The sequence below is a fragment of the Triticum urartu genome, chromosome 1A, assembly GCF_056163025.1.
Source record: "Triticum urartu cultivar PI428250 chromosome 1A, HENAU_Tu73, whole genome shotgun sequence".
In the NCBI taxonomy this organism is placed as follows: domain Eukaryota; kingdom Viridiplantae; phylum Streptophyta; class Magnoliopsida; order Poales; family Poaceae; genus Triticum; species Triticum urartu.
The window spans coordinates 107113870-107126031 of NC_141873.1; the positions used below are offsets into that span (position 1 = coordinate 107113870).

The window sequence follows — 12162 nt, forward strand, 5'->3', positions numbered from 1 at the left end:
GGTCGTCCATGTCATTGCGGTTCATTGACATGAACTTATTCTCTTCAGCGAGCAACATGGACATAGATTTGTTTTCGGCGACTCGTGCTCTTCTCTCCTCGATGGCAGCTTTGCGTAGCCCCTCTTCCTTGAGCAACTGCCACTTTTCTTGCTTCTCCTTCGCCTTCTTCTCGGCCAACTCTTTCTTGATCTCCAACGATTTCAACAACATCGACTCGTTGGATTGCAACATGGCATCAATCTTCTCCCTCAAGCTTGATGCTTCTTGCTCTCTCTTCATTTTCTCCTTGGTCTTCTTGTCACCATCGGGCTTGTGCAAATTTCTTGGGCCATCATCCTCCTCATCTTCATCCATGTTTGTAAGTGAGCCTCTCTTTGGTGGGGATTCTTTGTTGATCAACTTCCACTTCTTGCACTTTTGGAGCAACTCCCAACAATGCTCTAGTTTGAAAATTTTGCCTTCCGAAGCTTCCATGTCCTTGTATCTATGTTGAGCAATTTTTTCCTACACAATGTGAACAAAGTGATCCAATCACTTCTCATGATGCAATATGATGATGCACAATTTGAACAAAGGCAAAACAAACTCACATAGTCGGACTCCACGGTGCCACTTGGAGGTGCATTGCGTACTTGCTCCAAGCAAGCTGCCCAACGGCTGCACATAGGCTTGATGTTCTCCCAACGCCCTTGAAGCGACCGAAATGTGCGTGGAGTCCTATTGAGATACTTTGCCATAATGCGAAAGTATTGATCTTCGATCCTTTGCCAATATCTCTTGGAAGTTTGAGATGTACCCGTGCATGCATCAAGAGACACCGCACTCCATGCTTGAATCAAAGCTTGATCTTCCAAGATTGTGTAGTTCTTCGATCTTATGCTTTTCCTAGTTTTTTCTTGCCATTGCTCAAACGCTTCCGCTTCGATCTCCTCCAATTCGTCCGCACAATCATGATCATCCACGCCGGCCTCTATTTCATTGTACTTGAATGGTTCAAAAGGGGCTTGATCAATGTCAACCGCGTTCGTGTCCAACAAGTTCATGAACTCGGTTGTTCCATTGTTCGAACCACCGCTGTAGCGAACGATAACAAGTCACACGCTATCGAGAATAATGGCAAAAAATGAAAGGGAATCGCCAAGACCGAAGGCGCATACCTTCCGGCCATTTCGTCCAACACCTCGCTCGCAGGGGGAGCGGCACCGTTGAACGGCATCGCCGGAGCACCTCCTTGCGGCGGGATGGAGCGAGAGGTTGAAGAAGGTGGCTTCTTTGAAGCCGGAACCTTCCTCCGCTTTACGCCCGCGACCTTGCCGACCTTCTCCGCCGCTGGCCGGGATCGCGTTGCCGCGTTGGCGCCCAGAGTGCGGGCCATCGCGGTGGGGGCGGCCGGATTCCCGCCCTGCACGACAATGTTGCCCTGCCACTTGCGGGCAGGCGCGGCTTGGGCTTGGGCGACGGCGGCGGGGCCAACTTGGCCGGCGACGAGATCCGCCCGAGCGGAAGGGGTGTGGTCGACCTCGACGGTGACGGGGGACAGCAGGGGGGCATCCATGGCGGCGACGGACGGCTGGGGAAGAGCAGTCGGAGCTTGCAGAGTGGGGGCAATGGTGCCGGAGGGTGCGGGGAGCGGGAAGGGCCGCGCGGAAATGTCCCTCCCGCCAAATCTCGCGCGGGATAGGGGTTGAGCTCGGGTCGGCCTCCCAGCCCGCGAAGATAGAGGTTGGGGGAGAAGATTTGCCGCGCCCCGCAAAAAAAATTGCGGGTCGTGGCGGGATGCGGGGTCTGCTCGTGCAGATTTTCTGGCCCCGACCCGCAATTTGGCGGTTATTTTGCAGGCCGGGACGTTTTGCGGGGTCTGCTAGAGTTGCTCTAACCAACTAAGGTCAGACTTAGGGTTTTCACCCTGGAGCTCGAGACCGGGTGCTCGAGAAGCACCACCCAACCGAAGTCATCCTAAATTATCTCCTCCACGTTCCACAATCCCAGCAGCACAACAAGAAGCATACTTAGACGAGGGAGGATGGTCACATGCACCGCCCAAATCCTGAGGTCGGGATGATCTGGCGCACCTGCACCATCCTCACAAGTGACAGCTGATGAACGATCTGCATGAGACGACATCACCACATGCCACCACTACCATTATCATCTCATGTGGCAGCAGATTACTCCTACGTGGAGGACACGACCGCAGTTATGCATCGCCGTTAGTGATGCAGATCGCGAATCTTGCTGGATTTGAAGGTCCGAGCCCTTCCGGCGACCATTGTCCAGCAGATGCCGCGTCCATGGTGGCAATGACAGCTAGCCAAGCCCAACCGATAGTGCCCAGCAGCACGAGCTAGATCAGGTGCGATCACCTCGACATCTGCTACATAGGCATCGCCACATCCCCGTCGCGGCGCGGGTGATGGACGCAGCAACTGCTGCATTGCTACCGCACCCCGACACCGAAGGGAGCCTCTGGAAGCATTGCTAGCCCCGGCTCGATAAGCAGGCTCTCCAGATCAAGGGACATGGTGGCAGACTGGCGGTGCCAGCTCCCCTCCCTTTCCTCCGTGGCTTGTGCGCCTGCTGCAAACAACACCATCAAGGATTGGGAAGGCCCGTTGCTGTCCGTGCTCAGCCATGAACCACTGCCGCCGCTGCATCATACCAGCCATTATTGGGTCACAAGGCGTCTGCGTGTACAGGAACGGAGCCCCGCCGCCGCCGTCAGCCGCGCGGGCAAGCCTGGCGGAGACTGCCGGCGGCGGTGAGGGAAGACGCACGGGAAGAGAGCCGCCTGAAAAAGTGGATCGCTAGCCGCCCGGCAATTGGACACCTGTTTTATTTTTTTCCATATACATTGTACGTTTTTTGTATATTCTATACACGCTTATGCATATTAACATTTATTCAAAATATTATGTAATTTCATTTTTATAATATATATGTTTAGAAATTTTTTGAATGTAAACAAAATTTAAAAAGCAAAGCAAAAAAAGCAAGAACAAATGTGAAAGAAAGAGAGCGCTTAAGGCCTGTGGACCTCCAGCGTACTTGGCCGGCCCATTGTCGCCCGTTTCAGGCAAGAGTTCTGGGGGAGCAACTAGTTAACGAGCGCTTCTTCGGGAGCCTCGCAACGATTAGCGCCATTTGGCGCGCTCTCAGCCATTCGCCACGTGTCGCGCTCTGGATGCTCCCTTCGGATTTTTTTCCGCACGCGTTTTCGGCTTTTTAAACGGTTTTTTTTCGGGGTTTTTTCGACGTTTTGGTTTTCCCTCGTCTTTCTTAGCTTTTCGATCAAAAATAATAAATTTTTTGCACGAAAAAACGCGTTTTCTTTTATTTTCCTTTCGCGAAAGTCACGATTTTTCTTCCGCGAGAGGCACGGTTGTGCTTTAGCGAGAGTCACGGCCGTGCTTTTCGGAAACGAAAAAACACGTTTTCTGTTTTTTTTTCTTTCGCGAGAGTCACGGTTTTGCTTCCGTGAGAGGCACGGTTGTGCTTTTGCGAGAGTCACGGCCGTGCCTCTCGGAAAAGGGAAAAACAAAACGTGTTTTCTGTTTTTTTCGTGAGAGTCGCGGTTTTGCTTCCGCGAGAGGCACGGTTGTGCTTTCGCGAAAGTCACGACCGTGCCTCTAGGAAAGGGAAAAACAAAACGTGTTTTCTTTTTTCTTTCTTTCGTGAGAGTCACGGTTTTGCTTTTGCGAGACACGGTTGTGCTTTCGCGAAAGTCATGGCCGTGCCTCTAGGAAAGGAAAAAAATACGCGTTTTTTGTTTTTTTTTCTTTCGCGAGAGTCACGGTTTTGCTTTCGCGAGAGGCACGGTTGTGCCTTCGCGAGAGTCACGGCCGTGCCTCTCAGAAACGAAAAAAACGCGTTTTCTATTTTTTTCCTTCCACGAAAGTCACAGTTTTACTTTCACGAGAGGCATGGTTGTGATTTCGCGAGAGGCACGGGTGTGCCTTTTTCGGAAAGGGAAAAAACCGTGCTCCTGGTTCGGTTTTTTCGCCCTGTTTTTTTCGTCCGATTTTTTTCATGAAAAAAAGTTCGTCAAAACCTATCAACATGGAATTTAGTTTTGAAGATCTCGACGCGAGAAATCCAATGATGAAAACGGTTCGAAATTTGGACGCACGGTTTAAGAGATAAAACATTTTAAATAAATGAATCTACGAAAAAAGGAAAACTCCCATGTTGCGACAAGTGACGCACTGCATATACGCCACTTGTCGCGACTTGGAAAAGTAGAGTGTTCTTTACAATGAGTACTTCTTAATTAGTGATTTCGGAGTTCTGGTCTTGCTACAATGCCCCAGATGTTTCAGAGCAACACCTAAAAAAAAGATGTTTCAGAGCAGCGACTTCAGGGAAGTTACTTTCGAGTTTGAGCTAGAGAATGTAATTTTGAAGCTCGTGATTTAGTTAAGGCAGCTGTTTCACTGTCAGTGGATCGCCACATGTGGCTAGAGTGCTTACCAGACATTATTTGTATTCCGAACGTCATCGAGTTTTAATAAAGTCCCTAGTTCATCTAAAAAAAGAAGTCGCTCCCCCAGATCTGATGTTTGCCGAACCAACGGGCCCACACGTCAAGCCTCTTTTGAAGCGATATTAAGACATGAAGGCCCAACCCGAGAAAATAGAAGAGAAGACGTCCCTCAGAAAAAAAAAAGAGCGAGAGAGGACACGGAGGGGTCCGGAGGCTAGAAAGAGAAGAAGGCTCTCGAGCGGCGGCTGCGCGACGAGGATATGAGCGGCGAGGCGGCGGCCGGCGGCGGCGGGGAGGCGAACGGCGTCCAGCCGAACGTGACCATCTACATCAATAACCTCAACGAGAAGATCAAACTCGAAGGTATCTTTCCCCTGCTTGAGCCCTCTCGCCTTCCTCCGCGCCCCCCTTGTCTAAACCCTAGGGAGATTCTCGCGGATTTCTTCTTTCCCGTGTAATGTATTCGCTACCTCTGGCTCGCCGTTGTTCCTCTGCGCTGGCCCGGTGGAAATCTCGGCGCTTCTCCAGGACACGTTTTGCCAGACACGTTGGTGCCCGCTAATGAAATTCCGTGTGCCAAGCCCGGCTGTTTTCCGGCGGAGGTAGTCGTTGTCTCGTGGAGAAGTGCCGCAGATATCTCGCGGATTAGTGGTTTAGCGTGTGCTGGTGTTAGAGATCTGGCGGTCTGCTTAATCCGAGGGTAGTCCTCTTTGTTTGATGTACCGAGCTAATAGAATCGAATCTGGGTCATGAAAGTAAGATTACATTCTCCAGTTTACCGAAGAAAAACAGCAATTGCATACCCTGTACTGCATCTCTGAATTTTGAAGTCGTTACAGTCGTTACAGATTTCTGCTGAGCCTTATTTAGTTTTACTTTTTGGAACCGATGCGGCTGACTAATATAATTTGCTGAATTCTTTACAGCACTTAAGAAGTCCCTCAATGCCGTTTTCTCCCAGTTTGGGAAAATCATTGAGGTGCTTGCTTTCAAGACTTTGAAGCATAAAGGGCAGGCATGGGTTGTGTTCGAAGATGTTGCATCAGCAACTGAGGCTTTGAAGAGGATGCAAGATTTTCCCTTCTATGACAAACCCATGGTGAGTTTACAGCTGAATTGGTGTTACAGCTTTGCTTGTCCCATAATTTGATCTGATCTGATTCTTACTATATCCTGTTTTTTTTTGAGATATGTTACTATATCCTGTTTTTTTTAGATATGTTACTATATCCTGTTGTTCGTAGTGTTGTTAGCCAAGCGTATTGGGTTTATGAATACCATCTCAACAGAAAAAAGAGCATCTCTACTGCTTGCAATTATGTCATAATGTTATGGTTTGTCTAACATAATCTAGCATTTAAGCTTATTCAATTCTTTCTATTGAAGCGGTTTGTTCTAAGCAACATTACTGCCTAGGTGGTCTATAATCTAGCTTGTTTGTGCTTAGATGACACTCCCTCCGTACCAAAATATAAGCTTGTTGTGCTTAGCGGAAAAAAACGTCTTATATTTTGATACAGAGGGAGTATATTATTTGTATATACTAGGTCCCTTACTGGGCATGTCTAGTCAATACCAAACTAAACTTGAGTTGTTCAAATTGCTTAACTAACTATTGCACACATGCACATATGCTCTTTCATCTGCTCCTTTGCATTGCATTTTGACTTCTGAAGCTGTAGTATTTTTGTCACTCATGAAATCTTGTCTATTTGATTTCAGAAAATTCAATATGCCAAGACCAAGTCAGATGTTGTAGCAAAAGCTGATGGCACTTTCGTACCTCGAGAAAAAAGGAAGAGGAATGATGAGAAACGTAAGATCCCGGTTAATGTGCATACCCCTTTACATTTGCGGTTTTACTTTGGCCCCTCGGAACTTTATCTTGGTTTGCACTTCTTTATTTTGTTTGGACACGTAGCTTGCCATTTGTTAGCACGGTATGTTCAATATATTTTGTAAAACTTAACTGAAAGATGTGCTGGAGATGGACTCTGTTGCACGTAGCCATGGATTGTTGTTTATAACAGGTTAATAAATTGACTTGAGGAGGTATTGGTGTCACTACTAATACATTATCATAGTTTTCACTTTTCCTCTGCACATGTAGTGGGGCATACATTACTGCTAAAATGTTTAAAACAGCAAGAATCAGACCTTTTGCGGTCCTTGATTCCAGTCTTCAGTCCCCCATTTAAACATTTTTCTTAGGTGGTATATGCAGATTTTGCAACTAAGCTCAATAGATGCACTCATTCGCCTAAAAAATCCAGATAATCTAAAAACAAAATTTCTTTTATTCTGTTCTTGCACTTACTGTTACTTCTACGAGAGTACCAGTATTAATTTGAATAGAAGCAAAAGATCAATAAAGCAGTCGTCGCCAGGTCTAAATATCAGATATCTGTTCAATTCACTGTATTTAGCTTTACACACTTTGTTGATAGAGTTGCTTCGTACTGGGAGGTACTACTTATTTTGCTGGTTTTTTATACGAGATTATGGCAACTTGGCATCCTTTTAAATTCACGAGCAAAACTTAGTCTGCCTTGTTCTTTGATAATGCAGCTGAGAAGAAGCAGAAGCGTGAGCAGCACCATGATGTTAACCAGGCTGGCGTGGGCATGCATGCCTATCCTGGTGCTTATGGGGCTCCGCCGGTAAGTGCTGTAGAATTGATTAGAAATGTTCTTATTTATTCATTTTCTGTTGCGTAGAGGTTTTTGTTGTTGCATATGAACGATGGAATATGTTCTTGTGACCATGTTTTCCAAGCTCCATTCTTCTTTGCTTTGTGTTCACATACACAATCTCCTTTTAACTTCTTTGCTAGACATCCTGCCTGCTGTTTTGTTGTTCTATTTTGGGAATGGAGTTTGTATGTCTGCAAGCCAGTGATTCCTGCTTGCATAATTATGTAAGTAAAATTGGCATTCAACATATTAAGGCGATTCACTTTGCTTCGAGAAATAGCTTGAGATTTAGCAGGGAATAGTCATGACTCAGACTTAGTGCAAAGTTTGCTTACTATCATATATACGCCCAGTACTATGACTGGGCATCTTTCCACGTTTATTCTGTAATTAGTTTTCTTCACATCATTACTGGCTTGACTTTTTCTTGTGCAGCTCTCTCAGCTACCTTTTGGTGCGGGACCGAAGGTCATGATGCCAGAGATTATTGTACCAAACAACATTCTCTTCGTCCAAGAACTCCCACACGACGCGACCGCTTTGATGCTGCAGATGTTCTTCTGCCAGTACCCCGGGTTCAAGGAAGTGCGGATGATCGAAGCGAAGCCCGGTATCGCTTTCGTGGAGTATGGAGACGAGGGGCAGGCAACCGCAGCCATGAACCTTCTTCAGGGTTTCAAAATCAAAGAGAACCCAATGCGCATCACATATGCGAAGAAGTAACTTGATGAGCTGTATTGACTTGAATTAATGTTGTAGCCCTGTTTTTGCACCATTTGGTAGATTTTCTTCACATGTAAGGTAGACTACATCATCCAGTAAATTAATGCGTCCATGCTTGGAAGCTATTTTCAGTCATGTATTTGGGTTTGGCATCGTTGTGATAATCTTTTGTCAAATCATATGTTGCCAATTCCGTCTAATAACCATTTCCTACTTTTGTCGCTATTTTTCCACAAGTTCCTCACAACCATAAACCTGAGCTTCGAGTATTATGTTGATGTTTGTGATGACAATTGTTTCTGTAGAACATGACAACCATAATTTTCCTTTCCTTGTCATACTGTTAACTCAAATCTTAACAAAACCATGTCCTACATTAAATTCAATCAATTAAAATCCTATGAAAACATAACTAAATCAAAACTTTCCGTGCCATCCTCTACACATACTCAAATCAAATCTTTACCAAAAATCTAGAACATGACGGGTGTAAGTTATATGTTGGACATGACTGGCGTTGAACCATTAGAATATGGTGGGGGTAAGTTATATGCCTCGCTGCAATGCAGAGACAATTAGCTAGTATATAGATTGCTTTTAACTTTCGAGTACATGTTTTGCATGACAAATTTGCCCCAAACTGGTAACCAAACAGATAGAAAAAATTACATGTTCCACAACGAAACAAGACACTGATGAACAATTTGACTGGTTAGATCCTAAACATTAGTTATGCTGGTTTGTCTCTTGGCTGACAGAATTTTTCCAGGGACGACTAACATTCAGCCACACAGAATTTCATGGCCATTCTGGTCGAAATAGGAAATGTACATGGCGGAATCAAACTCTTTCGAGCTCAGTGTTGTGCTTGCCCAGCTGGTCCTTTAGTTCTTTCTGCCACCCTTCAATGAGACTCTTGTGCTTGGCAATGAGCTCAGACTTAGTCTTCAGTTCTTCCTCCATTGTAGTAATCTCCTGCAGCTCAAACATGAAAATACGTTCAGAGTTGGCAATTTAGTATTTACCTATTAAGCTTCAAGGCCATACTGCATATGACTTTTCTCAACTTCCAGGTACTTAGTACAAGATAATATACAGAATAAACAAAGCCTGCCTTTTAGGGGGACAAATAAATAAGGCCTGTGAAGTGTTTAATTGTACCCGTCTCAACATAATTGCATATTCATGTGGGAAACCATTTTTGTTTTATTTTCAAGCAAAAAATAATTTTAAGAAGGCTACTGGTTTCTTAAGATTCTTCACTTCTGAATCTGTCTAACTGTGTTAATTTTTATATCATTTAATAGTACGGAACTGAGGCTGAATAGCACAAAAGCATTGCATCAAGTCACCCAATCACAAAAATTACGCTCCCTGCAAACATACATCATGATATTTTTTCATAAAAATTATATACTTCTGCAGTGCACAAATAGTAGCACAAAAGCGTTGCATCAAGCTCCTCAAGCACAAACATTATGCTCCCTATTCACATACCTATGCTTTTTCATAGAAGTGAAAGTGAGGTCAGATTACAATTAGAACTGCTTTTACAATGGTGCCCGTAGTACCAAATATAATTTTCTTCAAACAAACATGTTACCAGAAGATAATAATAAATGCTTTTGCAGTTTCTCGGGCAACTGAGAAATAACTCTTTAAGTCAATGCTTAGAACCATCCGATCTGAACATCGGAATTCGTCCCAAGGGATGAGAAGATATTGATCGGACGGCTATCAATGTCGACTGTATAATCACTCCCCCATCAATTCCTAGCTGATAAACTCATGCAAGAAACTACTACTCTCTCTGTAACTTAATGTAAGACGTTTTTGCAGTTCAAGAGAGGTAGTACCAAATAACAAAAACTCAAAATCCCCTCTCTGAAAATTCAATTCGCTGCCTTGCTTTTAAAGCCCGCTTGCGGCGTATCTTCAGCACCTGCCATGCTGTGCTTGAGACTACTGCCTTATCCAAATAGGCCATTAATATTAGTTGATAATAGTAAAAGTTTATCGTTCAAATTAGTTATTTTTAAGGACCACCAACAATCATAAGGGTTGGATTATGGGTTGATCAACTCGTGTCGAGAATACTACCAATGAAATTAAACCAAAACCGATTGCATTCCTTTTACCACCCTCTCCCTAGCCATTCCAACTCAGGAGTCACCTCCCACCTATCACGCCACTATGGTGTGCCAAACCTCGCCCACCCTCTGCCTAGTAGCAGCAATGCAAGAGAACGTTATAGGTTTATTCCTAGAGATCCCAGGACAACTCCAATCACCACTGTCTCTCCCCTAACACACAGAATCATGTACATATCCACAGAAAGCAATGAAGTGATCCCAAGTGAAGGATCTAGCTGAAGAATCACACCTTACGAAGCAGTTCTTCGTTTGTTGGTTGGTCCTCGCGCTGCATGTCGATGAAGCAAGACTGAAGCTTCTTGGCTGCCTCCATGAAATCCCTGGCGTGCCTCTCGACATCAACTGTCCACAGCAAAACCACAGTCATCATCTCCAATTTGGCACTAGTAAGTAACACAGCAGTCGGAACTACAGATACACAAATTGCTCTAGTCTAAGCACCTGATATCTAATCTACCGGGAATCAAATAGGCCAATCACAAGATAATCCCTAAAACGAACACCTGTCGCGCGCGAGGGGAGAGCGGGGCCAGTGACCAACCAAGAAGACGAATCTTGGCCCGAAACATGGCCGCTCGGATCGACAAGAGGGGGAGGAGAAGGGAGGACGGCGAGAGAGGATTCGTACTCTGGTGGGAGGACTGGAGGGAGCGGTCGACGGCCTGCAGCTCGCGCGCGGGGAGGCACGGCAGCAGCGCCGCCTCCAGCGCAGCCACGCACGCCATCATTTCATCCCGCGCGGTTGCCGCGGGCGTCTGCTGCTGCGTGGGCGGCGGCGTCTGCGCCGGCGACTGCGACGGGGGCGGCGGCGGCTCTGCCATGGGAGAGACGGGGAGATGGGGATCGCGAAATCCTTTGGAACCCCCGGTTCGGTTAGGCGAAGATATCGCCCGTTCGTTGGAGGATGGACGGCTGTGACGATAAAGAAAGTTTGTGCTAAAACAGCAGGAGCAGAGAAGAACTTTTGATGTTTTTCTCCCAATACAGTACAGTACAAGTTTTACTGGAACTGATCAACCCCCCCCCCCCCCCCCCCCCCCACACACACACACACACACAAAAGCAGGACAATGCCAACTACAATGCAAAGCAAAATTTAAGGAAAATAATTTTAATCGGTCTTTGGCCGGTCGATTAGCTCCTCATGCACGTGGCCATTCGCGCAATGGCTAGGCCCACTAGCACAAGCCCACACTTATCTGTTCACACGCCTCCATATCCCGTCTTCCTCATCTGTATCTTCTTTTTCTCGAGAAGCAAGATGTCGTCGCCGCACCACTCCCTCGCACCGTTGTCTAGGAGGGGGGGGGGGGCAAACCACCTATGTTGCAAACATCCCCTCTCACAGTACCTCAAACTGCTCCTCCCCGACATGGAGGGGGGGACCGCGTGCTCAAACCAGCATCGTGGTGTGATGGAACCAACAAGAAGTTTATCTACTTCCATTTTTCACGGTGGAGGTGCGACTTGCAACAACGACGACGTCTTTTGCTGCAACCGCTGTCGGGTTTTGCTACAGCCAGCGAGGAATTTTGCTACATTCATCCATGGCTAAGTTGTGACCCGCGACGGCGGCTACGATTTTTTGCCGCAACCGTCCACGGTTCTGCTACGTCTTGTGATTTTCTTGGTATGTCCATTCACAACAGAGTTGCGACCTGTAACAGCGGGCGATGATGATTTGCTGCAAGCATCATCTCTTTTTTGCTACGATCGGTGGGATTTTTTTGGTACATCCATTCACGAGGGAGTTGCGGCCCGCAATGGCGGTGACGATGATTTGTTGCAACTGAGGGAGTCCTGGATTAGGGGGTGTCCGGATGGCCGGACTATACTTTCAGCCGGACTCCTGGACTATGAAGATACAAGATTGAAGACTCCGTCCCGTCTCCGGAAGGGACTTTCCTTGGCGTGGAAGGCAAGCTTGGCGATACGGATATACAGATCTCCTACCATTGTAACCGACTCTATGTAACCCTAACCCTATCCGGTGTCTATATAAACCAGAGGGTTTTAGTCCGTAGGACAACATATACATCAACAATCATACCATAGGCTAGCTTCTAGGGTTTAGCCTCCTCGATCTCATGGTAGATCTACTCTTGTACTACC

The 12162-nt window shown here is 46.3% G+C and overlaps 2 protein-coding genes across 2 annotated transcripts; one reads left to right on the plus strand and one right to left on the minus strand.

Moving 5' to 3' along the window:
- The first annotated feature begins 4621 nt into the window (after positions 1 to 4621).
- On the plus strand, positions 4622 to 8122 carry U1A (spliceosomal protein U1A). Its single transcript, XM_087514787.1, has 5 exons — positions 4622 to 4844; positions 5408 to 5580; positions 6204 to 6297; positions 7050 to 7141; positions 7610 to 8122. Exons 1-5 carry the CDS (start codon positions 4742 to 4744, stop codon positions 7895 to 7897), a joined length of 750 nt encoding a protein of 249 aa, XP_087370913.1. The 5' UTR covers positions 4622 to 4741; the 3' UTR covers positions 7898 to 8122.
- A 317-nt stretch (positions 8123 to 8439) lies between these two features.
- LOC147990269 (mediator of RNA polymerase II transcription subunit-like protein) lies at positions 8440 to 10944 on the minus strand. The gene is made up of 3 exons (XM_087514793.1): positions 10679 to 10944; positions 10280 to 10392; positions 8440 to 8872 (listed from the first exon to the last, which is right to left on the minus strand). The coding sequence occupies exons 1-3, from the start codon at positions 10869 to 10871 to the stop codon at positions 8738 to 8740; spliced, it is 441 nt and encodes a 146-aa protein (XP_087370919.1). The 5' UTR covers positions 10872 to 10944; the 3' UTR covers positions 8440 to 8737.
- Positions 10945 to 12162: the final 1218 nt, after the last annotated feature.